The 24,065-nt window shown below is 40.0% G+C and overlaps 1 protein-coding gene across 1 annotated transcript; it reads left to right on the top strand.

Moving 5' to 3' along the window:
* The first annotated feature begins 224 nt into the window (after window positions 1-224).
* Window positions 225-20,328, top strand: THBS1 (thrombospondin 1). Its single transcript, XM_077818915.1, has 22 exons — window positions 225-532; window positions 818-910; window positions 1,910-2,487; window positions 3,109-3,184; window positions 3,469-3,665; window positions 3,826-3,951; window positions 5,433-5,526; window positions 7,366-7,539; window positions 7,985-8,161; window positions 8,547-8,720; window positions 9,330-9,457; window positions 9,595-9,747; window positions 10,294-10,512; window positions 11,145-11,252; window positions 12,066-12,225; window positions 12,736-12,854; window positions 14,908-15,142; window positions 15,661-15,888; window positions 16,015-16,286; window positions 16,783-16,880; window positions 17,009-17,148; window positions 17,920-20,328. The coding sequence occupies exons 2-22, from the start codon at window positions 844-846 to the stop codon at window positions 17,925-17,927; spliced, it is 3,531 nt and encodes a 1,176-aa protein (XP_077675041.1). The 5' UTR covers window positions 225-532; window positions 818-843; the 3' UTR covers window positions 17,928-20,328.
* The last annotated feature ends 3,737 nt before the right edge of the window (window positions 20,329-24,065 follow it).

Here is a 24,065-nt window from a genome sequence, read left to right as displayed (position 1 = left end):
CACCATGGGCTGCTGGGCGTGCAGAATCGAGAAGAGGGAGGGTGATCATCGCCCTCCCCCCCCCCCGCCCGCCTTTTTTTTTGGGGGGGGGGGAAGGTTTGTTTCTCTCTTGTTGTGAGGTAACTGGATAAACACCAGCCCGCTTCCTGCCCGGCTGCTGCTGATTGGCCCGCGGGACTTTCAGGAATGTGAGCGACCCCTTAAAGGCGAGAGCAGCTCCTCCAGCCACTCCACTGCACCGGCCAGGGGCTGCAAGCCAAGGGAAACCTGCGGGGGCTGCAAGCGGCTACCGATCCGCCACGCCACGCAGGACTCACGGCGACCCTCGGACTGCGCCAGGAACAGGGGAGACCCCGCTGCAAAGAGACGCTGGTACTACGCGCTCAGGGGCGCTGCCGAGCGCTCGAGACAGTAACTCACCTAAGAGCCACCGGGAGACTCCGAGGATTTTGATCGCTCTTTCTTCAGTGGCTGCAGAAGATAGTTCCTCCCCTGGGTTATCTCTAGGGTCTCATCATCTTTTCCTGTAAAGGTAAGTGCTGAAGCAGCGCTTTGATTTCCCCCTGCGACGTAATGTAATTTCTAAGAGAGAAAATCAAATCAAGCAGAAGGGGGGGAACCCAGCTGAAATGCGTGGGGGGTCTGTGTGTGTCTAGCTACCTATGCACTCTTCGCTCGTCTCTCTCTCTCCCTTCGCCCCACGTAGCCCTTTGCAGCGGTTTCCATCTTCAGGGCACCTGACAAACCTACTGATTGCCCCAAACGTTACTTTTCTGAATGTAATGGCTATGAGATGCCCCTTTATTGTTGTTCGAAGGTTTGTCCGGGAGACCGATCTTTGCCATGGAGCTATCGGGCGGACTTTTCCTCCTCCTAATGTTTGGTGTCTGCGGAGCAAACCAGATCCCAGGTAAGAACAGCGGCTTCATTCTGTACCTGGCGATTATAAAGAGATTTATTGGGTCAATATTAATGGTGGGGATTATTATTATTTTTTTTAAAAGGCTTCTGATATCTTTGGTGCTGACTTGGAAGGAATGAAACCTTAAACTGTGGCGAAGAGCGGCTTTGATATTTCCAGCCCACAAAAATGCATTAGCCTGAGGAATATTCAGATTAGTGGTTATGAACAGCAAATATTTCCTCCTGTGCAGAATTTATGTAACCTTCAAACGAGGAAGGACTGAGCACTCAAGGACTTCAAAGTTGAGCATGGTTAAAAAATGTACCTCAGGAACTAAAAGAAGCCACCTGGGGCACTCTCCCCTAGCTTGCCTGCACTGTCCATTACTTCGCAGCCTAGCCCCTGGGGACCACAGAGAGAAATTGTTTATGTACTAGTTGAGATCTCTGTAGGTGATCAGAGAACTCTCCCCTTAGATTTTAAAATGGGATCTGACAGATGTGGGCACTCTGCTATGAAGTGAGCTGTAGCTCACAAAAGCTCATGCTCAAATAAATTGGTTAGTCTCTAAGGTGCCACAAGTACTCCTTTTCTTTTTGTCCTCCCTTTGTGTCTCCTGATATGCTTCCCCTCCTCTACTGGCCCTCAAAACCCCACTCCCTGTCCAGCTACCTTTGTGCATAAATCAGGATGTAAATGACACTCACCTGCATCCCAACTGGACTTCTCATGCCCTTCTGCACAGCAGCCCCACTACAGGACTGAACTAGCTTCACAGCTGCCCCTGCCTGCACTGTCTGTCCACCAGCTCCCCCACCCCATTGGGCTGACCTTCAACTCCCTTTTAAAGCCCCCACTCAGCCTCCGTGAACACCAGCCTGCAATGGGGCTGAGCTACTTTCACAGCCCTCAGCACCTGAGTGTGTCCCCCCCCACCCCAGGGGTTGCATACCACTCAGCCCCTTCCTGTCCTTGTTCACAGTGCTTGTTCTGGTCTCTCCACAGAGTCTGGGGGCGATGATAACAGTGTGTTTGATCTCTTCGAACTCATCGGCTTCACTCGCAAGGGGGCCGGACGTCGGGCAACTGGGGTGCACTTGGTGAAGGGACCTGAGCCCTCCAGCCCTGCTTACCGCATTGAGGATGCCAGCCGCATCCCAGCCGTGCCTGATGACAAGTTCCAAGATTTGCTGGATGCCATCTATGCTGAGAAGGGCTTCATCTTGTTGGCTACCCTCCGGCAGGCCAAAAAGAGCCGGGGCACCCTGCTGGCCGTGGAGCGCAAGGACAGCTCTGGCCATATCTTCAACCTGGTGTCTAACGGCAAGGCAGGCACCCTAGACCTGAGCCTGTCTGGTGATGGCAAGCAGCAGGTGGTGTCAGTGGAGGATGCCCTGCTGGCCACTGGGCACTGGAAGAATATCACCCTGTTCGTGCAGGAGGACCGGGCCCAGCTGTACGTAGGGTGTGAGAAAATGGAGAATGCTGAACTGGACATCCCTATCCAAAACATCTTCACCAGGGACCTGGCCAGCAGTGCCAAGCTCCGCATCGCCAAGGGTGGTGTCAATGACAACTTCCAGGTTAGGCTCCTTCTCTCAGTCAGCAGCTTCATGGGGCTCCCGCAATGAGAGAAACACTTAAAGGCACAGTGGCCACACCTAGACACCCTAGAGACAGAGTAGTAATGAGAACAGGAGGGGTGCAGCCGCTGATCAGCTTCTGCAAGAAAACTGTCAACATCCAACATAAATAGCCTCCACAATCTACTTGAATGCTTGCATGTTAATGGTGGGTTGTAGAAAATCCTCTTCAAATCCCAAGCACAGTTAAGCTTTAGAATCATTTAGTGAGAGATGGTGAATTTCGTAAGACTACAGGAAGAACTCAAAGTTTCTGATCAGATAAATAGTTGTGTAACAAATTTTAGTAAACAAAAATAAAACCCAGAATATAGAGAGGAGAAGAAAGGACATTGTGCATCTGTGGAGTTATTAGACACTTAGAGCTGGGGAAAAGAGTGTTCAGACTTAGGGCTTGCTATCACTGAGTCAACAGGGGTAGTGAAGCATTCTGGATACATCCCTCACCCTATTGCCTTTGACTTTTATGTTTCAATTGAAACTTTTAAATTTTCTGTGCAAAATGACACTTCTTTCCCCTGTAATTGCGACAGAAAGTTGTCATTTTTCCTCTGTCCACAGGGAGTGCTGCAGAATGTGCGGTTTGTCTTTGGAACAACCCTGGAGGCCATCCTAAGGAACAAAGGTTGCTCCAGCTGTAAGTCTGCAACTTTTTTCGAATCCACTGACCTATTGAAAACAGGATTCCTCAGCATGCTGGGAAGACAAGTTGAGACAGAATTCAGAAGTATGCTGAAATGCAAATCATTATTGTATAACAAATTATATTACCTTTTCAGGCTTACAAACAAATGAATGGACTAGGTGACAGCTATGTTAGCAGAGGTTATGCACGCTTCAGACGATGAATTTTTCACTTGTCATCTTGAGAGATCAGGTGCATGTATCTATATTAACATGCATATACTGTCTTGTTTTTAGCCACTAGTGCGATCATTACATTGGACAATCCCATCAATGGCTCCAGTCCAGCTATCCGTACTAATTACATTGGCCACAAAACAAAGGATATCCAGGCAATCTGTGGCTTCTCCTGTGATGAACTTACAAATATGTTTGTGGAAATGCAAGGATTGCGGTCCATGGTTACAACACTTCAAGACAGAGTGCGTAAAGTGGTAAGTGCAGAGTAAATCCAAAGTAGTTTTCATTAGCTAGTATTTCACTCTCAAATACAACTTGCCTCTAAGACTTGTAGACCAAACTACAAGTGTTGAGACAAAGGAGAGCTTAGTACAGAAGATACCTGTGATGCTTTTTCTTTTCTGTTTCATTAAGACTGAAGAAAATGAATTGATTGCCAAAGTAGTGCAGATCACTCCTGGTGTGTGCATTCATAATGGAATTCTGCACAAAAATAAAGAAGAGTGGACTATTGACAGCTGCACTGAATGTACTTGCCAGGTAAAGACTTCTTACAGTTCATAACATGCCAACATCTGTATATAAACAACTGCTACCTAAATGATATTCGTTCTGTAAAAGAATGAATCCTACACAAAACTAGGCACACTTAAACTGCATATTGTATCATCCTCTGAAAGACCCATCAAGCACCCAGTGATGTAGTAGGCTTTGCTGTAAATGCAGCTTTCATTTAATGTTACCAAAAAAGCATTTTAGAAGGGCATAGGCTAAAAACATCAACTGATATAATAGTCTATTAACCAGTCTATTTCAGTGATTTGGGGAATGCCTCTGTTTAGTTTACACAAACCAAAAAGTAAACTAAGTTAAATACTTGGGGTCCAAATTAGGCACTCAACTGCACCTTTTACTGACTTAAATGAATAGGAATGAATCCTTGCAGTTAACTAGAAAATGTAACCAGTTAAAAGAAAATCTTGATTCTATAATGAAACTGTTAATGCCACTGAGTTTGCAGACATTTTGCAGCCTGGAACGAAGGACTATTTCATAAAGTTGGTAACTGCTAGCCAAAACTACCACAGAACCATACAAGGAATTCATTCTTCAGTATGTTCTGTTCCTGTAGAATGCTATAAAATATCCTAAAATGCTGAATAATGCCATAACTATAGTTCCACAGACTTCTTTTTTTAAAACTCCTCCTTTTATGGCATTCTTCAAATTTTAATTATACCTTCTTAAAAACACTTTGGAGTACAAATCCATCAAAGCCTGCTTCAATTTGGAAACCAAAGGCTAAGAATTAGATATAAATGGAATACTTGTAGGTCTTCATATTCTTTTTAAGTTGTAGTCAGCTAATGACATTATGATTCTCATTACTGAATACTGGTAGCTGTCACAATCATTTGCTGCACTCTTTTCTAAAACTATATCTATAAGAAGGCCTGTTGTCCTGAAAGGAACAGAACTGGCAAAAGTATACACTGCATTTTAGTTCTCATTCAGTCTTTAGTTGAGTTTTTTGTTCTGCTTCTGGCTTAAAGATCAAAGCCACATCTAACTATAAATTATGGATTGCTGTTTTTTGAGCCAACTCCACTCAACTCACTTTATATAATCAATTTCAATTCAGATTAACATATGAGAAAGCTGGTTTCAAATTCTTCATTAGTTCCCCCAAAGTTTGAAATATTTGGGATATGATGCAGCAGAGTTTGACTCAGACATTTGGCAGTTTCTTTTGCTTAATTTCTACAAATTCTAAAACATTTCCACTCTTGGTTGGAAAGTAACTAAAGAACAACTTGGGAAAACAGGTCTACGAATGACTGGAACAACTACCACTATTGTGTCAGCTCTAAATACAACAAGGAGTTATGCAGTAGACTTACTACTGAATCTTTTCCAAGAAATTCAGTAGATTATTGTCTTTAGCATTTGATCTTTTTCAGCTAAAATTTCAGCTTAAACTTTATTTGTACTTGTTTAGTTATGATTCTCCTTCTTTGCAGAATTCTGCCACTATATGCAGGAAAGTGTCTTGCCCTCTCATGCCTTGTTCTAATGCCACTGTTCCTGATGGGGAGTGCTGCCCACGATGCTGGCGTAAGTAGTGAAATTTGCTTGGCATATCTGCTGTAATCTGCTCTGCTGTCTCACTTAGCTAGGTATAGTGTACTAAAATGTACTCTAATTACCACAATAGGTTATAGGATTACACCACTGGAGAACCTTAGTTTGCATTAACTGAATTTTGAGACCCTTAAACAATTATGCAGTCCTGTCCTAAATAGACTATATAGTTGATAAATTATCTATTAAATTCTAATTACCACTTCTCAAAGTAATGACCACTGCAATACTGGAAACCTGAAAATACTTCAGACAGTCCAGGCATGGCATGTTTGCCATGAAAGGAGGGTAGGGTGGACATTTCAGATGTGGTTACTTGCTTTTGAATTTGGTCTTTATGGCACTGATCCAAAGAAACATGCCACATAAAGGAAGTTTAACTGTTCCTCAAAAGCCCGTATTACAAAATACTGTAGACAAATCTAGTCTGATGTAACCAGTATTGAAACTGGAATGCTCTAATACCAGTCAAACATAAGTCCTTCTTTTAAATCATCTGAATTTGGAACTGCTGTATTTGGAATTACAGCATTGTTTGAAACTCTGCCTTTATTGTGTAGCTTAATTACAAAATAAACATATTTGTATACATAGTCTCAAATATCTAATAGCTTCATATCAACTTTCTCCAGCAAAATATTTGACTTTTCAATATAAAATTTGCAAAAAGACTCTCTCTTAAAATATCAGAAGTAAAGCTGTTACCATCAGGTTCTCTGATAACAGCTTTTCTGATTAGGTCTCTATCTTCCTCCACAACAAATATAACTATACTGTAAACTATTTACAAGAATATTTTGTCATGATTATACTTTTTTTGAAAAGTGAATCTTCAGAGTTTTTAGCAACTGAACTATGACCATGAGAGAACACTAATAATGAATTTAGGAATGACAATAGAAGCAAAAATGTCATAGAACTCAAGTCATAATGAAAAACTTGTTTGCTTTTGACATATCACAGCTATCGCTGTATTAGATCTGAGTGAACAGAGGGTGGCCTCATATCAGTGGCCTCATAAGTGGCCTCATAACTTCAAAGTTTATGGTGAAAAATAAGAAGCCAGGTGCTAAAGTTACAACATGTACCCAATAACTAGAGCTGTGCAGAAGATGGACATTCTGTTTCATGAAAGATTTTGAAATTTGCCTTCATTTTGAATCTGAACAAAACCTGAAAATTTCAAAATTCTCCAAAACAAAGTTTTCAAAACTTTGTTTTGGACTGAACAAAACACTTCATTTTGATTTCAACTCTTTAAATCATATAATATAAAATTTTTCCAACAAAAAGTGAAACATTTCATTCTGAAAATGTCAAAATCGGATATTTTGACATTGTTAGAACTTTTTTCCAGGTTTTTCTCCACAATGAAACTTTGGCAGATGCAACATGATTTTGCAAAGCATTTAGATTTTGACCATTTTTTGATAGAAAATGGTTCTGTTGAAGTTTTTCCAAGCAGCTCAACTTATGGCCTAATGGGTTCAAGATAAGCAGCAATAGAACATACATGCAGCCCTTGCCTAACTGTTAGCTGGTCTTCCAAACAGTGACCTGAGAAACTCTTATGAAAGTAAAATACAGCACTAAAATAGTTGTGTTGCCCTTGCCTTCCTCTGTGCTTGCCACTGAGACAACACCACAGAACCTTTAAAGTTCATGCTGAAATCTTTTGTAAAAGGAAGGGAAATGACATAATTGTAGCCTTTGATTTTTTGGGGGGGAGGGGGCAGGAAAAGGGTTTAAACGTAGTCTATAAAATAGAAGTTTTTTATTCAAATTTTAAGCAGAAGTGTACTTCTCTTACAGCCAGTGACTATGCAGAAGATGGCTGGTCCCCTTGGTCTGAGTGGACTTCATGCTCTGTGACCTGTGGGAATGGGATTCAGCAGAGAGGCCGCTCTTGTGATAGTCTCAATAATCGCTGTGAAGGTTCCTCTGTGCAGACTCGCACCTGCCACATTCAGGAGTGTGATAAGAGGTGTAAGTATTTCATCTGCTTGCATAGCTCATAAAAATTACCTGAGCCTACCCTTGGCTTCCACAGTTGTAATTTAAGTATTAAATTACCACAAGTCAGGGTAATGGTTTAAACCACAAAAAGCTGCTTACAGATGGTACAAAACATTGGTTTCTAGCTCTAGCAGTTCCTAAGGTTTTTGGCTACTAAACTCATGTCAGAATTGAAATGTATGCAATGGAAGCAAGCATGAATGTTTGTTTTAGCACTGGGCCTGAACTAAACACAGCAAAATCTCAGGCCAGCATGCATTTAATTTTTTTGACTCTGTAGCCATGATAGTGGTGTAGTAAAACTGTGGTTTTTATTTAATATTGGCATTCACACACTGCCAAAAGTCTTCTTGGAACTCTGCAGACATGCCTCAAAGAACTCATAGATGGTAATAGGTGTTTGTCTTTTCTGAAGTCAAACAGGATGGTGGTTGGAGCCACTGGTCGCCATGGTCATCATGTTCTGTTACCTGTGGCACTGGCATGATCACTAGAATCCGTCTTTGCAACTCTCCAGTCCCACAGATGAATGGCAAACCGTGTGAGGGTGAGGCAAGAGAAACCAAATCATGCCAGAAAGATCCTTGCCCAAGTAAGTATACTGGTCAAATAGAGACTATTACATTATTTAACTTAAACAACAAGCCTCTTGAGCTGGAAGTTGCTATATAATCTATTCCTGGCAACTGTCTCTTGTTAAATCAAGTGCTAGGTAAAATCTCATATTTACAAAAAACCCACTACAGATAAATTAAATTTAAAAATTACTTTGAATAACACTCAGGCTCTAATTTTAGCAAACTCAGAAATGAAAAATGTAGGGCTGCCATTCTGTCCTTCATTCTTTCACGATGTCTAAGTGCAGCAGTGGTGTTGACACATGCATCAATACCTAGGTTAGATGCAGCTAGTAGAATCTTGCTGAATTTACCATCAGTTTTGTGAATGTTTACACTTTCCATGGATTTGTTTTGTAGTAAATGGAAACTGGGGACCCTGGTCTCCATGGGATGTATGTACAGTCACATGCGGAGGAGGCATTCAAAAACGTGGACGTCTCTGCAATGACCCTGAGCCTCAGTATGGTGGGAAGGACTGCATAGGTGATGCCACCGGGACCCAGGTCTGCAACAAGCAGGACTGTCCAATTGGTGAGTAACTCTAGGTTAAAAAAAATGGTTTTTACGTAGCACTTGGATACACTTACATCTTCAAATATCTGTGCAAAAATTACACCTCATCTGAAGTCCTGTATTATCTCCATTTTAGTGATGGGGAAAACTGAGAGTCAAATTCTGTCTTCCATTACGTTGTTACAAATCTAGAGTAACATAACTGGTTTCAGTGCCATTACTTTAAATTTCTGTTTGTGTAACTGAGGGTAGAATATGACAAGAATAGCTGGATTACTTTGTCAAGACATGACGACAAGTCAGTGGCAAAGCTGAGATTAGATCTGAAGGAGTTTTTGACTCCTAGCCCCATTATCAATCCATTAGACAATACTACTTTCTGCAGCTAAGAATGCAACTGAAACCAATGACTTCTTTCTTTCATTTGACATTCTAATGTCACTGCCATGTAGAAATTTACCTTTAGTATTTTCCACTGGTTAGTGAGGCTGTTCAAGTCTAAAATGCTGCCATACCCCTCTAAAACAGTCCAAAGAGTTTGTTTAAATTGACATATTGGCCATATCCAGCACCTTAACAGACTACTAAAATGATTGACATTGACCATGATCTAATCTTGTGTCTCAGATGGATGCCTATCTAATCCCTGCTTTGCGGGAACGACCTGTACCAGCTCCCCTGATGGTTCCTGGAAGTGTGGTGCCTGCCCTACTGGTTACCATGGCAATGGTGTTCAATGCAAAGATATTGATGAGGTCAGAAGCTTGGGTTCTTGTTTGTAATCTCTCTTTTTTTAAATAAAAAAGTACAAAACACTAAACTACAAGATAAAAAACAAATGCCCTAAGAAATCCTCTAATTTTCCCTGCTACCCCAATCTTTCTCCCTTCAGTGTCAAGAGGTTCCTGATACCTGCTTTGTCCTCAATGGCGTGCACAGGTGTGAGAACACTGAACCTGGATACAACTGCTTGCCTTGCCCACCACGTTTCACTGGAACACAGCCTTTTGGTCGGGGTATTGAGGATGCCACAGCTAACAAGCAGGTACTGCCAAGTTGAGAATTTTCCTGGTTTATAAAACCTCCCAGCTGCCTTCTGTATTCTAAAGCACCTCCTGAAAAGGTTTGAAGTTTTCAAAAAAGGGAAAAAGCAAGTTCTTTACCAGCCTTCATAGTCTGGGAAATTAAAGGTTGTCTGTAAAGAGACAGCATAGTACAAGCGTATAAACTGCTTCAGTAAAATGAGTTTTAGAAGCTGTTGCTTTCTTAGCCTTTTAAAGGTGGGAAGGTGCATATGTCATGAGTTTGGGGGATGAACATTGGTTGAAATGTTGCCAATTCAGAAATGAAGTAAATATTTAACATGTGACTATTTAGACCTGTACGTGCCTGATCCCTTTGAAGATAGGTTTTGAATAAGGACAAATAATTATTAATACTAAGATGGCAACTGTGCTTCAAGATTTTGTTTCTGAAAGATCTAGGATCAAAACAGCCATAAATTCCTCTTGCCTTAGTGGTATATCCAGGAAGAATGAGGGATAGAGACTTCTGCAGTGGTTTTACTGTCTTTGTGTGTGTGGTCTTTTAGGTCTGCAAACCACGTAATCCATGCACAGATGGAACTCATGATTGCAACAAGAATGCCAAGTGCAATTACCTTGGCCACTTCAGTGACCCCATGTACCGCTGTGAGTGTAAACCAGGCTATGCTGGCAATGGCATAATCTGTGGAGAAGATACTGATTTAGATGGATGGCCAAATGAGAACCTTGTCTGCGTTGCCAATGCCACTTATCACTGCAAAAAAGTAAGGATATTCCCCTGTTCTCCCACTTAACAGTTTTAAGAAATTGCCTTGGCATATATCTGAGGAATGTGCTAAATGCTCAGTATTTTAAAGGCTTATGAGACAGTCAGACCTTTGAGTAATTACAGGTATTAAACTACCTATAGTGCAAAATAGGAATATATCCCTTCAGGGATATCATGGCATTGTACTGTCAGAAGTCACAGATTGTCAGAGAAGCTGTTATTACAGTAGTTGAGTCATGCCTGTAACATTCAGGAATTCAGAACATTCCAGTAATTCCAAAAATACCACATCTATGTTCCTACAAAGAGCCACCCATAAACTTTCTCAATGTTATAGAGAAAAGCTTTAGGCAAAAAAGATACAGGGGGAGACTTTCAAAAGTGCTTAAATACCATCTTCAAAAATAACATGCACTTAGGCTTCTAAGTGACTTCTGAAAACTTTATCTGCAGTCCTTAAAAATTATGATGACTGGTTGAAATCAATGGAATTACACTGAGGTATCACCAGTGTAAATGAGATCTGAATTATGCTGTATAGCTCTAGCGGTTCACTCTCTTAAAAAATAAAGAAAACATGGCATTTATGCCTGGGATAAAAATACTTTTGCATTTTCTCCTTTCTAGGATAACTGTCCCAATCTTCCCAACTCTGGGCAGGAAGACTATGATAAGGATGGAATTGGTGATGCATGCGATAATGATGATGATAATGATAACATTCCAGATGACAGGGTAAGGCTACATGAAAGATTCATGCCTTTTCTAGTATAGCTTTTCCTTTCTCCACTCCCAGTGGTCAAGTCCTGGCCTCTGACCTTAATCGTAACAGAAGATTTTAGGAAATTGACAGGCTCAAAGGGAAAGATCTCTATCTGAAAAGAGATGCCTAACTCTGATTGCATCTTCAGTAGTTCCAGGAAGTAGCTGCAGCTGCCTGAACTTTGAAAATGAGATTGACTCTTGACTTCATGCTTTCATAGTCTCATGCAGGCAAAAAGACTCTTGAGACAGCTGAAGCTTCAGCAAGTAAACAGTAACATTCCAGCACGCAGGTGGCTAATCTTCCTCCTGCCATTCTTCACTTCAACATTCTAGTTGTTGGTTTACAGTAGCAGCCTAACCAAGGTTTTCAGAATGTCATTGTAATTCACTGCTGCAAGTGAGAGCAACTTTATCACTTCTGCTATTTACACCAGTGGTAAATTTGGCTGAGATGCAAAGGGCTTGAAATATTAGCCAATGTTGTTAAGTAGGGTGCATGGTTTTTTGGTTTTTTTAAATCTAAATTTGTTTTATTCCACTTCTTCTTCCCAGACATCCTTTGGATCCATTACAATCTGAGTGTTTATTTATTTTTTTAAGGAAACTGTAGTTCTGATCTGTCCACTGAAGAGGGCTTAACTAGTTTGAATTTTCAAGCATTTTCTTAACTTGCATTAAATCTCCTCCTAAAACAAATGTCCTACATTTGCATTGTGTTGGTAAAGCACCAAAGTAGTTCTCTGTTTATTAATAGTGGTTTTGGACCTCTCCTCCCTCTTGCAGGACAACTGTGCATTCATTTACAACCCACAGCAGTATGACTATGATAGGGATGATGTTGGTGACCGCTGTGATAACTGCCCCTACAATCACAACCCTGATCAGATTGACACTGATAACAATGGAGAAGGAGATGCATGTGCTGTGGATATTGATGGAGATGGTAAGGTGTTCTGTTGCCATTTCCACACTCCTAAACATACAGATAGTTCAGTACTGCATAGATGGCAGTTATATGTTGCCTCTGTTGGTACCACTGTCTTGTGCAGGATAGAAAGTCAAGTATGTGATCAAGTCACCTCCTAGTGACTGAGGCTATAAGCACTAATCCTATTACAGCCAATGGAAATCTCCTTTTAGTTTAGGAGCCTATATTTTTTGAAGCAGATGGTCCTGATTTATAGCCCCATTCACACTGGCAATGGGTGAGAGATATAACTTATGAAGTCCTGTGCTATCCCACGGTTGTAACAGGGGTCTCAATTAGTGTTAGATAAATTATTGTAGATTATGCTGTACAAGTGTGGGTTTTTTAGCAACATACAAACTGTTGGCTTAATTGTCAACCTTATTTACTTTTTGCAGTTCCACTGCCAGTTTACAGTACTCAGATTGTGGAGCTTATGATCTATGTAAGCCACTTGAATTCTTCATCTTTTCTCTGCTCCTTTAGGCATTCTTAATGAAAGGGACAACTGCCAATATGTCTACAACGTAGACCAGAGGGATACAGATTTGGATGGTGTTGGGGATCAGTGTGACAACTGCCCTATGGAACACAATCCAGACCAGGTAGGTTTTTGTATTCTGACCTCTATCTGCACCTGCTATTCAAATCGTATTTCCCATTTAATTTTTACCCTTTGTTATACACACTGTGCTGACATGACACATGATGCCTTTATCAGGTGATAACATACCTCACAGGAAGCTCACACAGCTGCTAGCTATTGTCTGAAATTGAGTAATGGAGGTTTGTAGGACTCTTGCTTGAAGTCATGTGTGTCCTGAGCATTTTTAATGGGAGACACTCCTCCTGTTTGTAAACTTGACTATGGATCTTGTCAGTTGCAGTAACTCTGGGAGTACAGCATGAAATTCACATGGGTTACAACTAATAGTAAACAGCCTATGAGAATTTCTTCTCAGTGATTCTACTGTACAGTCTGGAGTGTAGTCAAATGAACATGCTGTACAAGAAAAACTAAGACTATGTAAATTACAAATAGAGACACATGCATTACTAGGGCTGGGGTTAAAAAAAGTGGATCCAAATTAGCTAAAAATAGAGGAGTAATGTGACTCAAAAAGCAACTGTTGCCGATTTTTTTTTTTTTTTTCTGAAAAAAAATCAACCCCCAAACACTTGCCAGGTGCTTGACATTAATGCAGGGTGTATGCAGAACATCAGTGTGTGTGCTAGGAATAGAGGTAGCTCGTAGGCACGGCAGGGCCAGAGACTTAACTAGTGCAGTGCATTGCATTTCATTTTGTTTAGACACATTGCTTTAACCTTTGTCTCAAAAAAAACCAGTACAAAACAACCACATTTCAAAAGATTGCCTTTGCCAGTACAATAAGGGTAATGCTGCCTGCTTTTGCCTCTTTATGGCCAAGGCTCAAAGGCATATTCCAACATTCATAAATAATATGAAGACTAATCTTTACAAGATTAAGTGGAGGTGAGGGAGTTTCCAGCCCCTTCCACTGAATTTGCTGGTTCTAAGACACTCAACAGCAGCAGTGGGTAAAGCCTGTACAGTCCTGTCAAGTAAAAGGCAGTAAAATGAATAGCTTCAGGGGCATAACTAGAATGCTTGACTTCTTCCTAATAGGTGGAGGTGAAGTGGGGGGAAGCATGGTCCATTCTATTTTTGTTAGGTTTTTCACTGGCTTTTCATGGAGCGTTTTCTTGAATGGTTGTTTTAAATTAATCCACAAAACTCTCACCTATAAGTATTGCTGTAGGGTAGCATATTAAGGAAAAAATAACTTAAACCCTAGCACTTGTAGCAATTCAGAATGTGTAAGTTAAAATGGCCTCTGACATTTCAATAACTCCTGGGGTCTGAGGAGTGTCTGCAAGAATATAGGACAGGCTAACTTTTGATAGCTCTAACAAATATAAAGCTAGATGCCATGTGATCATATTACAGAAACTAACTTAGCAAACAACAAGATGCAAAAGTATATACAAAATGCAAGCAGAAGAGGGTTTTCCAGGTATAGCCCACTACTAAGGGAAGTAACTATCTCCTTACAATACCACTTAGTCTCTATGTTTATAGAGGGCTTTGGAGGCTGTTTCTGTAACTAAGAAAATTATGACATGGAGCGGAAGCCATACAACAGTCTGTCAAAATGTTCTTATAATGTAAGAGTGATCTAATGGCTAGGTACATACTGAAGTCAGTTTCATGTGGTGCTTGGAACAGAAAGATACAAGGTGCAAGATGGAGGGTAAACTGACACTAGATCTCTGCAAATCTCATGGAGTAAATAGAGACTACTCTGCAGCTGCAGAAACATTACATGCATAATTGTAAAGCTCTTGGGGAAAAGTTGAAAACCACACTACTCTCTGAGCCCCAGATGTTCAGATAAATAAGCCTAAAGCAATTGGTTAGTGAAATGTTAATAATAAAGTAGTTCAAAAGAAGTTAGCACAACTAGTCTCATCTGAACTGCAAAATGAGTGTAACAATTTAACACTGGTCCTTTAAGGGAATAGCAATCCTAAATTCTAGCCTTGTATTTCTGTCTTTCTTGTCAGCATCCTCAAGTGCTGCAAGAAGTGTTGTGCATTTTAAAGCTTGTTCTTCAAGCTTTCCCTCTTCTCCAACAGGAGGATTCTGACTCTGACCGCATAGGTGATAAATGTGATAACAATCAGGACATAGATGAAGATGGCCATCAAAATAACCTAGATAACTGCCCCTATGTGCCCAATGCTAATCAAGCTGACCACGACAAGGATGGCAAAGGTGATGCCTGTGACCATGATGACGACAATGATGGTATCCCTGATGACAAAGATAACTGCAGACTGGTTGCCAACCCAGACCAGACTGACTCTGATGGTAAGTAAGATGAACATTATAATATCAAAACCAGTAATTTCCCATACAGGCTTGTCTAGCATTATATACCAATGTTTAAAAAATTCTGTTATGAATAACTTGTTCTCTTTTTAAAAGATTATTAAAAAAAATGTACAGTTTGTATTGGTATTATGTCATTCCTTTTTACTGTAGATCTTATGCTGATTCCCCATATCTTAATGAAGTTTGGGAATATGCCAAAATTGAAGAAATATTGGGATAGGGAAAAGGGGTCTGAACACATTAATTGCTCATGGCTACTGTAATTAATGTAAACCTAAGCCATATCTCTAAAAAAAAAACTTCTTGACACTAAGATACCAGGGTGACTATGTAAATAAATCTAGGCTTCTTGTAGTAGAGACACAGCCAAAACATTGCAACAGATTTCCGTCTGAAGTGTCATGTATGACTTTGAGGCAACTGTAGTGATACATCATTCTCAAATTATGCCAGTGAGTTTTCAGAGTTGTCACTGTGAAGCTATACTTTTGTAGGTGATGGACGTGGAGATGCTTGCAAAGATGACTTTGACCAAGACAATGTGCCAGACATTGATGACATCTGCCCTGAGAATGTTGACATCAGTGAGACAGACTTCCGTCGATTTCAGATGGTTCCCCTGGATCCTAAGGGAACATCGCAAAATGATCCTAACTGGGTGGTTCGTCACCAGGGTAAAGAGCTGGTTCAGACTGTCAATTGTGATCCTGGACTTGCAGTGGGTGAGTAGAACATTTTGGATCCTCTCTCCTCAGTGTCTTATAAAAGTCTAGAAACTTAGCTTTAGGTTCAGCATAAGGCTAATAAAAGCAGCAACTTCAAACCTGGTTTCCTTATTCTTCACCCAGGATTTGATGAATTCAATGCTGTGGACTTCAGTGGCACATTCTTCATCAATACAGAAAGGGATGATGACTATGCTGGCTTTGTATTTGGTTATCAGTCTAGCAGCCGTTTCTATGTAGTCATGTGGAAGCAGATCACCCAGTCCTATTGGGACTCAACACCAACCAAAGCTCAGGGATACTCAGGTCTTTCTATCAAAGTTGTGAACTCTACCACAGGTCCTGGAGAGCACCTTCGAAATGCTCTGTGGCACACAGGAAACACCGCTGGGCAGGTAAGAACTGCATTTGTGGTTAGTTATTTTCTTGCACCTGAGGCCAGGCTTTACTCTAACAATAAGCATGGTAATTCTGGGGAGTTTGTGCATCCTGTTAGTGTAGAAAGGGGCTCTTAGAAGAAATAATTTGTAGTTGTAGGATTTTGTGTATAAACTTGACTATGAAGCATATGCTCTACATAGTTTCCGTTTGGAGCTAAGGGACTCTACTAAGTTTAAAACAAGTAGGGAGTCCATTATTTCTGATGGTCTTCTGAAACATTCAACATCCAGCACTAGGCAGATTGAATAATTAAATAGGAACCTCTCTAGGAGCGGAGTTAAATCAGATGCATATCAAAAGACTCTATTCAGAGCCTGTCTTTTGGATACACTGTCCAGCTGTATGCCCTTATTTTGAATATAAAAAGCTTCTCGAGATGTCATGGTGTCAAAATATTGCCTAAATAATTGGATTCCTCTGGTTATTTATAATCGTATCCTTCTTTTTTAGGTGCGGACCTTGTGGCATGATCCTCGTCACGTAGGTTGGAAAGATTTTACTGCCTACAGATGGCGTCTTAGCCACAGACCAAAGACTGGCTACATTAGGTAACCATTGTTGAGATATATCTGAAGGGACTTGAGGGCAAATGTCATTTTGGTAACGGTTAGCCTTATGTTAAAGATAAAAACTTACCACAGCTGACAAGGATGATTTATTACTGCTCTTCTTGCAGAGTTGTAATGTATGAAGGGAAGAAAATCATGGCTGATTCAGGACCAATCTATGATAAAACTTATGCTGGTGGTCGGTTAGGATTATTTGTCTTCTCTCAAGAAATGGTGTTCTTCTCAGATCTTAAATATGAATGCAGAGGTAAGGATGGCATCTTGTTGGAATGACATTTTACTGAAGTACATTGAAATGACAATTGTTTTCTTAAGGCCACTTTCTTAAACAAATTTAAAGATGAAATTTATCAATTTAAATCTTGTGGGATTATACAACATTTTAATAATCTTTTACTACTCTTGAGCCACATGCAGGATTTCTTTTGAGATCTGTGTTGTGCAGGGATGGGTAGAGGACATCCCGTTAATGAATTTTGCATAGTTAAAAGTTACCATCCACTAAAAGTAAAACGTTGAAGAGACTTAATTGCAGGACATGATGTTTGAAGAGGCATATAAAATATATTTACTTCATGCTTTGAACTACAACTAGTGATTTTTTTTTAATACCTGGCCGGAGTTTTCAAATGCATGTGCATAAACTGCAGTGTGAAAAGAGAAAATCCTTACTTTCATATTAATGTACACACATGCACATGCAAACATACCCCAATTGGCTTGGACCCATGCAAAATGTATGCACAGCTCATGGTTTATGTGCCCATACAAGTCAGGGTTTATGTGTTCAGCTGAGTTAGGCTAGGTTTTCAAGTGTGTATGCACTCTATCATATAACTCAAATCTTTCTTACATTCCTGACCATTTCATACAAAAGTCTGGCTCAAGAAATTGCTACTAAAGGGGTAAAGAACTGCTTTTCAGATTAGTCCCTAACTATAATTATGATTGATAATACAGAAATATTTTTTAACTCGTTCTGTAATTTTTCTGTCTCCCCCCCGCCCTTCCTCCACAGATCCATAATCACGAGGTTATTGATCCAGAGACTATTTAAAAATGCTGGTATTGCACCTTCTGAAATGTTTAATATTTTACAAACCCTGGGACCATTGTATTCCTTCCTTCCTTTCTTCTGTCTGCACAAATGTGGACTCAAAACACATGACCTGCCTCAAGAATGCTTTTGAAAGAATGAAACTGAAAGTAAACTCAACATATGACCTCGGCTAAAATGGAAGGAAACAAATGTGTTTTTCATGAATGAGAATTTTTCTTCATCTAAAAAGCACACCTGTGCTTCAGTAAAAGACGTTTGCTTTGCTGTTTTATCACAGTGCAGTGTCACTGCCTCTCTTTTAGTGGTGGTCCCGCCAAGTAGCATTTTTGTAACAAGAACATCTTTGGATGTGCTTTGGACTACTTAAAAACAAAAGACATTTCAATATGTGGGGAAAGGGGATTTGGGATGGGAGGGTGGACTTTTAAAGGTTAAACAGAAAATTACCATGCTTGTCTAAAAGGTGCCTATGCTCTCTGGGGTTTATATCCGGGTAACTTGGAGAAACTGTTACATTTTGGACTAAATATCTTTCAGGTGACAAATATATTCCTTGATTTAATGACATAGACTAGCTGTAGTAGCAAATTAATCCATACAGTATAAAATAGAAACTGTAAAACAGATCCCCAGTGGGGAAGAGGGAATAAAGATTGACACACAGGATTGTACCGCTTGGTAAGAACAGGGATTCACAATTGGAATCTAGTGCCGTTGCCTGATTAAATAGAGATATTTATTTTATTCCACATGTAGCAAGTGCAGATGTAGCAAGAACTTTAAAAAAGGTGCTGGAAAGCACACCATCTCAATTAGCACCTCTGCTGGCCTTCAAGGAACAAGCATCTTTGCTTTATATTTTATGGTTAAAAAGGCACAACAAATGACAATAGTAACATTCCTTTTTCTACAAATTTCATGGACTTTTTTTTTAACTCCTCACTTTTTGGGAGGAGGAAGAAGGCTGTAGATAAAACCTTAAAAAATGTAAAATATTTATTTTTTACTTATCCTGGATGTCATAATGACTGAAGGACTATTGATAAAACAAAACAAAATAAATGCGTCAAGACTATCCATAGAATCATTGTTACAAGTCTTCAAGACTGTACAATTGTAAATACAGATTATTTATTTATTCTGTTCTATACTGAACCTAGATTTTAGTTTAGAAAGCTTTTTGTTTGGATCAGATAGCTGAGATGTATTAATTACAAAAAGCAACTTTCCCATAGAGAATGTGGAGAACAGAGAACAGCAGCTGGAGGGAATGGAATGTTTGTTGGCTTTTTCCAAGTCAGCGTTCCATGTATTGGTTTTTTTACTTCTTTGTGCAAAGCAATTGGTGATGGCCTGGTAGGTTACCTTTCTGCTTCTTTAAAAAACAAGTTCTTTTTTATATGTTGTCAGTTCCTATCTCTTGTGCCTGTTACTGGAGGGACTAGACAGCATTTGTTACTAGTTAATCATTTACGTAGTGCCATTAGATGTTCATGGTGTTTTACAATTGGTCAACAATATGCCAGACAAAGAACAGAATCCCTGCCCCAACAAGTTTTCAAACTAGAGGCACAAATGGCACTTGTCTTTATGGCATTGGATTATAGCCATTTATGAAGTTGCAGGTTGCACATTGGAATGATCCATGTGCAGAGGTGAAAACAGGAGTGCTTCACAGAGAAGGTGGGATTTTAGGAGCTCCTGGGAGAGAATGGCAAGACACACATTAATTGAAGCTTTTCCAGGTGTAAAGGGCAGCATGATTATACCTATAATCCTTTGTCTTTCCAGAAAAAAAAAAAGGAGAAAAAAAAATAACAAGGTGAAACTTTTATGTACAAATATTACCTCATTGTGTGACTGAGAAAAAAATCTTTGGATCAAGCAGAAGTTAAATGTCTAACAATCTTTAAAGCTACTGTAGAACTTTTAAAAATAAACGCTGTACATAGTCAAATTCTCTTTGCGGAAAAGTATATTCCCCATAAGAAAATGGCATTGAAACAATGTTAAATATTATTTCTAATGTTGTGTTATATTTTTGTCATCTTGTATACCATTGCTTGTATTTTTATAAATTATTTTTCTCATTGCCATTGAATAGTTAATCTCATAATTGTGTAGATACGCTATTTAAATAATTTATCAGGAAGTGCTACCTGTAGAGTTAGTATTTCTATTTTTATAAAATGTTTGCACACTGAATTGAAGATTTTTGCTCCCCCACCCATGTTTTTGCTATTAGCATAATTTTCTGAGAATATGCTTTTTTGTACACATTTTTAACCATTTTACATTTTAAAGCTCTGTAAATTGTACAATAAAATTTCTTACATACAAGGAACAATAAACCAATATGGAAATTTATATTTACATATTTTTTAATCCATTTTTCATTTCTTCTTACTATGATTCTATGGCCCACTTGAATTAATGGGTCAGTGTACATTAACTCAGTTGTGAAGGCTCAACTCAGTAAGGATAGCAAAGTAATATAGTAATGATATGAAAATGAAGATTTTCCTAGAAATATAGAACAGGGCCAGGATTGAAGTCAATGGCAGGATTATACCCCATATGTTAAGCACCAAATGAAAGTATGATGCAGACGTGCATGTGTTCCATACTGTGGGCATGCTCCATGAAGGCATAGCTAGTCAACATGCATTAGACTATGTCAATAGTATCCACTGACCTGCTATTGGAACCTGGTAGTAGAATGTCAAGTTACTGGGGCATCACTCTGGGGCATCTTCCCCCAGACAACCATAGCTAGTAACTTAAAGCTGCCACCTGTTGTCAGAGAGAGAAGGAGGGTGAGGTAACATTTTTATTGGACCAACTTCTCGCCAACAGAAGTTGGTCTGACAACAGATATTATCTCACCCACCTTGCCTCTGTAATATGCTGGGACCAACATGGTTATAACACCACTGCAAACATCCACTGTCAGGGCCTTTAAGTAGGGCAGTGGTAGAAAAACTATGTGACCTTACAGAAGGCAGTGGGAGCAGGGAATAGGAGAATCATTCTGTAGGGTGCAGCTGTCTCAGCAAGGTGCAATTTTCAGTCCCCCTGCACCAGCACGGGGTTATCAAGCCCTTACCATTAATGACATGATATGGTAACCACTCCAAATAAATTTAGTGTATGGCATATGTTATGGATTTACAGTGTCTGTGCTATGCCCTGGCCTTTGAATAGTCTTCTGGGGCTACCCCTTTAGTGTGTCAGACCCCCACAGGTTCACCCTCTTCCACAAGGGTAGGTCATGCAGCCTCAATGACTCTGGGAGCGAGCTACTGGCTCCAGAACTCCTGTTTCACACCATTAGCTCTGCCCAGGGGGGTTGAATGAGCTAGACAGATGTTCAGAGACACTTACCCCGTTCAGAGATCAATGCATGTCAGTATGTGCAGCAACACCAGGCAGCCTTCTCAACACCAGGTTGGTTTTAGTAGTCAGCTGTGATACAGGTTTGGGAAGTCCTCAGGTTAGTATAAAGAAGAAAGGTTAAGACAGAGTTCATGCTGGCCAAAGTCAGGGCTCCACTAAGCCACGCTGCTGTAGAATCCATCTAGTCTTTCTCCCTCTCAGTCCCAAATGAGCTGCTGTATGTCTGTGTGAACCCAGTTCTTTACACAGCTCCTGACACCTGTCATCTTTGTTCTCTCAACATCGCCATACTATGTTTGCATGTTCAGTTACTTTTGCAATGAGGTGTCGATCTTTGGGGTTTCCATTATCCCTGTGTAATCCTTCCATTCAAACATATGGATTGCAGCCCTTGATATCTCATTCACCCCCACCTCAGACAACTATGTGACATACCTCATGCCTTTTCTCTGTTCCAGAAGAAATGTTTAAACCTTATTGCACCCACTGGGTAGCAATACCAAGCCAAATGGGTCAACTAATATGCCTATCATTATAAAAATACTACAGAAAATTCCCACTTCTAGTACAGCACATACTTCAGACGAATTGTCAGCAGCTTATATATGGAACTCGCTGCTGAAAAGTAGTGAGGCTGAAGTCAGTTTGCTCAGGAATTTCTCAGTTGTTGCAATAGCAAATCCTAGAGAATATGCAAAAATCTCATGATGGCACCCAGGACCCTCTGCTACTTTTCAGGGTGTAAACTCTAACTTGCTCTAACTTGAGTGGAGCTACACCAATTTACCATTAGTTGAAGATCTGTCCCAATATTCCTTTTTCCACAGCTAAAAGATTGTTCAAGACACCAAAAGCATACAGACACCAGTGCTAGCACCTGCTGCCTGGTCTTGTTGTCTTCAACTGGATATTTTTAAACAATTTCTTCTCTGGAAAAATAGCAAAGGGTCATGGGTAGTTTTTGGTGCTCAGGTGTTCCTTTTCTTCGTAATAGCACTACTTATAGATGCCAAGAATTCTGAAGGAACTCAACTGTGAAATTGCAAAACTACTAACTGTAGTCTCTAACCTATCATTTAAATCAGCTTCTGTACCAAATGACTGGAGGATGTGACGCCAATTTTTAAAAAGGGCTCCAGAGGTGATCCTGACAATTACAGGCTGGTAAGCCTGACTTCAGTACTGGGCAAACTGGTTGAAACTATAGTAAAGAACACAATTGTCAGAGACATAGATGAACATAATTTGTTGGGGAAGAGTCAACATGGTTTTTGTAAAGGGAAATCATGCCTCACCAATCTACTAGAAGTCTTTGCGGTAGTCAACAAGCATGTGGACAAGGGGGATCTAGTGGATATAGTGTACTTAGATTTTCAAAAAGCCTTTGACAAGGTGTCTCACCAAAGGGATAAGAACTAGATAAATTCATGGAGGATAGGTCCATCGATGGATATTAACCAGGATGGGCAGGGATGGTGTCCCGAGCCTCTGTTTGCCAGAAACTGGGAATGAGCGACAGGGAATGGATTACTTGATGATTATCTGTTCTGTTCATTCTGTGACATTGCATATGTTTCATGGAAATATACTTAGTTGATCTAGGGGAAAGTTCTACATTGGTCCCCACCCCAGTATAGCTTAGAGCAGCCTCACAACTTTGTGTTCTTCCCACTCAACTGGCAGTTTAGGCATTGGGGTGTGATGGATGGGAATAAGAGGTAAAATTTACTTTACCTACGTGTAATTTTTCCTTCCCTGATGTGGGCACCTTGTTCTCCATGTTCCATTCCAACTGGGTTAGTCTTCCTGATCCGCCAAGCACAGCTGCTCCTTTTTCTTTTCCTTTCATTTCAACCTCTCTCTCTAACTTCACAATGACTCCAGATGGAGTTGTTCACAGAACTGACTGTCTCTAATAGCCCAGCCAACTGCTCAAGTTGAAAAACGAATTATACATTCTGAATGATAAACAATATGAAAAATTAGCTATATCCTGTCAGGATACTTTATCTTTTGTCTTATTCATTTATTATACAAGAAATGGACACACAGAAAACAAAATCCCAATATGAAGAAATCCCAATATTTCTCCATCTTTCCCTGCAGGAATGGTCCATAAGGGAAAAAGGAAGGATTGAGGTATCTTTCCTCCAACTAGATGTTAATGCAAATTAGGTAATGACCTGGATGAGGATCACCATGTGCCCACTTTAGAGAAGAAAAATTGCAGGTGGGTAAGTGTTAATTTTCTCCCTAATAGACACTTAATGCTCAGTAATCCATTCGAAACTGGAAGTAGCCAGCAGTAAAGCAATCACCACATATGGAAAGGAAACTTAAAACATAAACAAAACTGAACTATGACGAAAAACAACTCTTAAGTTAGATTCCTGGGTGTTTGTTTGCTTTCCCCTTTCTTCCTTCAACCACTAGATGAAGGATTTTCTGAAGGAAAACCAAGAGAGAGCCAGCAGAACCTTTTGTCCAAAAGCCAGATCAGGCAAAGACAACACAACTATTTTAAAATGATAAAGGAATTACTTAAATGAAGCTTCTTCATAGGAAATGGCCAGGTACCTGATTGAATAGCCTTCACAGAAGGAGGGAGATCTTTTACAAACAATTTGTAGGCCTGATAAATTCCTGAATTTATCCATCTGGAAACAGTGCTTATGCTTTGCATTCCTTCTTAAATAATCCATCTAATC

This window comes from Eretmochelys imbricata, chromosome 6 (genome assembly GCF_965152235.1).
Source record: "Eretmochelys imbricata isolate rEreImb1 chromosome 6, rEreImb1.hap1, whole genome shotgun sequence".
NCBI lineage: Eukaryota > Metazoa > Chordata > Testudines > Cheloniidae > Eretmochelys > Eretmochelys imbricata.
This window is presented reverse-complemented; position numbering and strand designations above follow the sequence as displayed.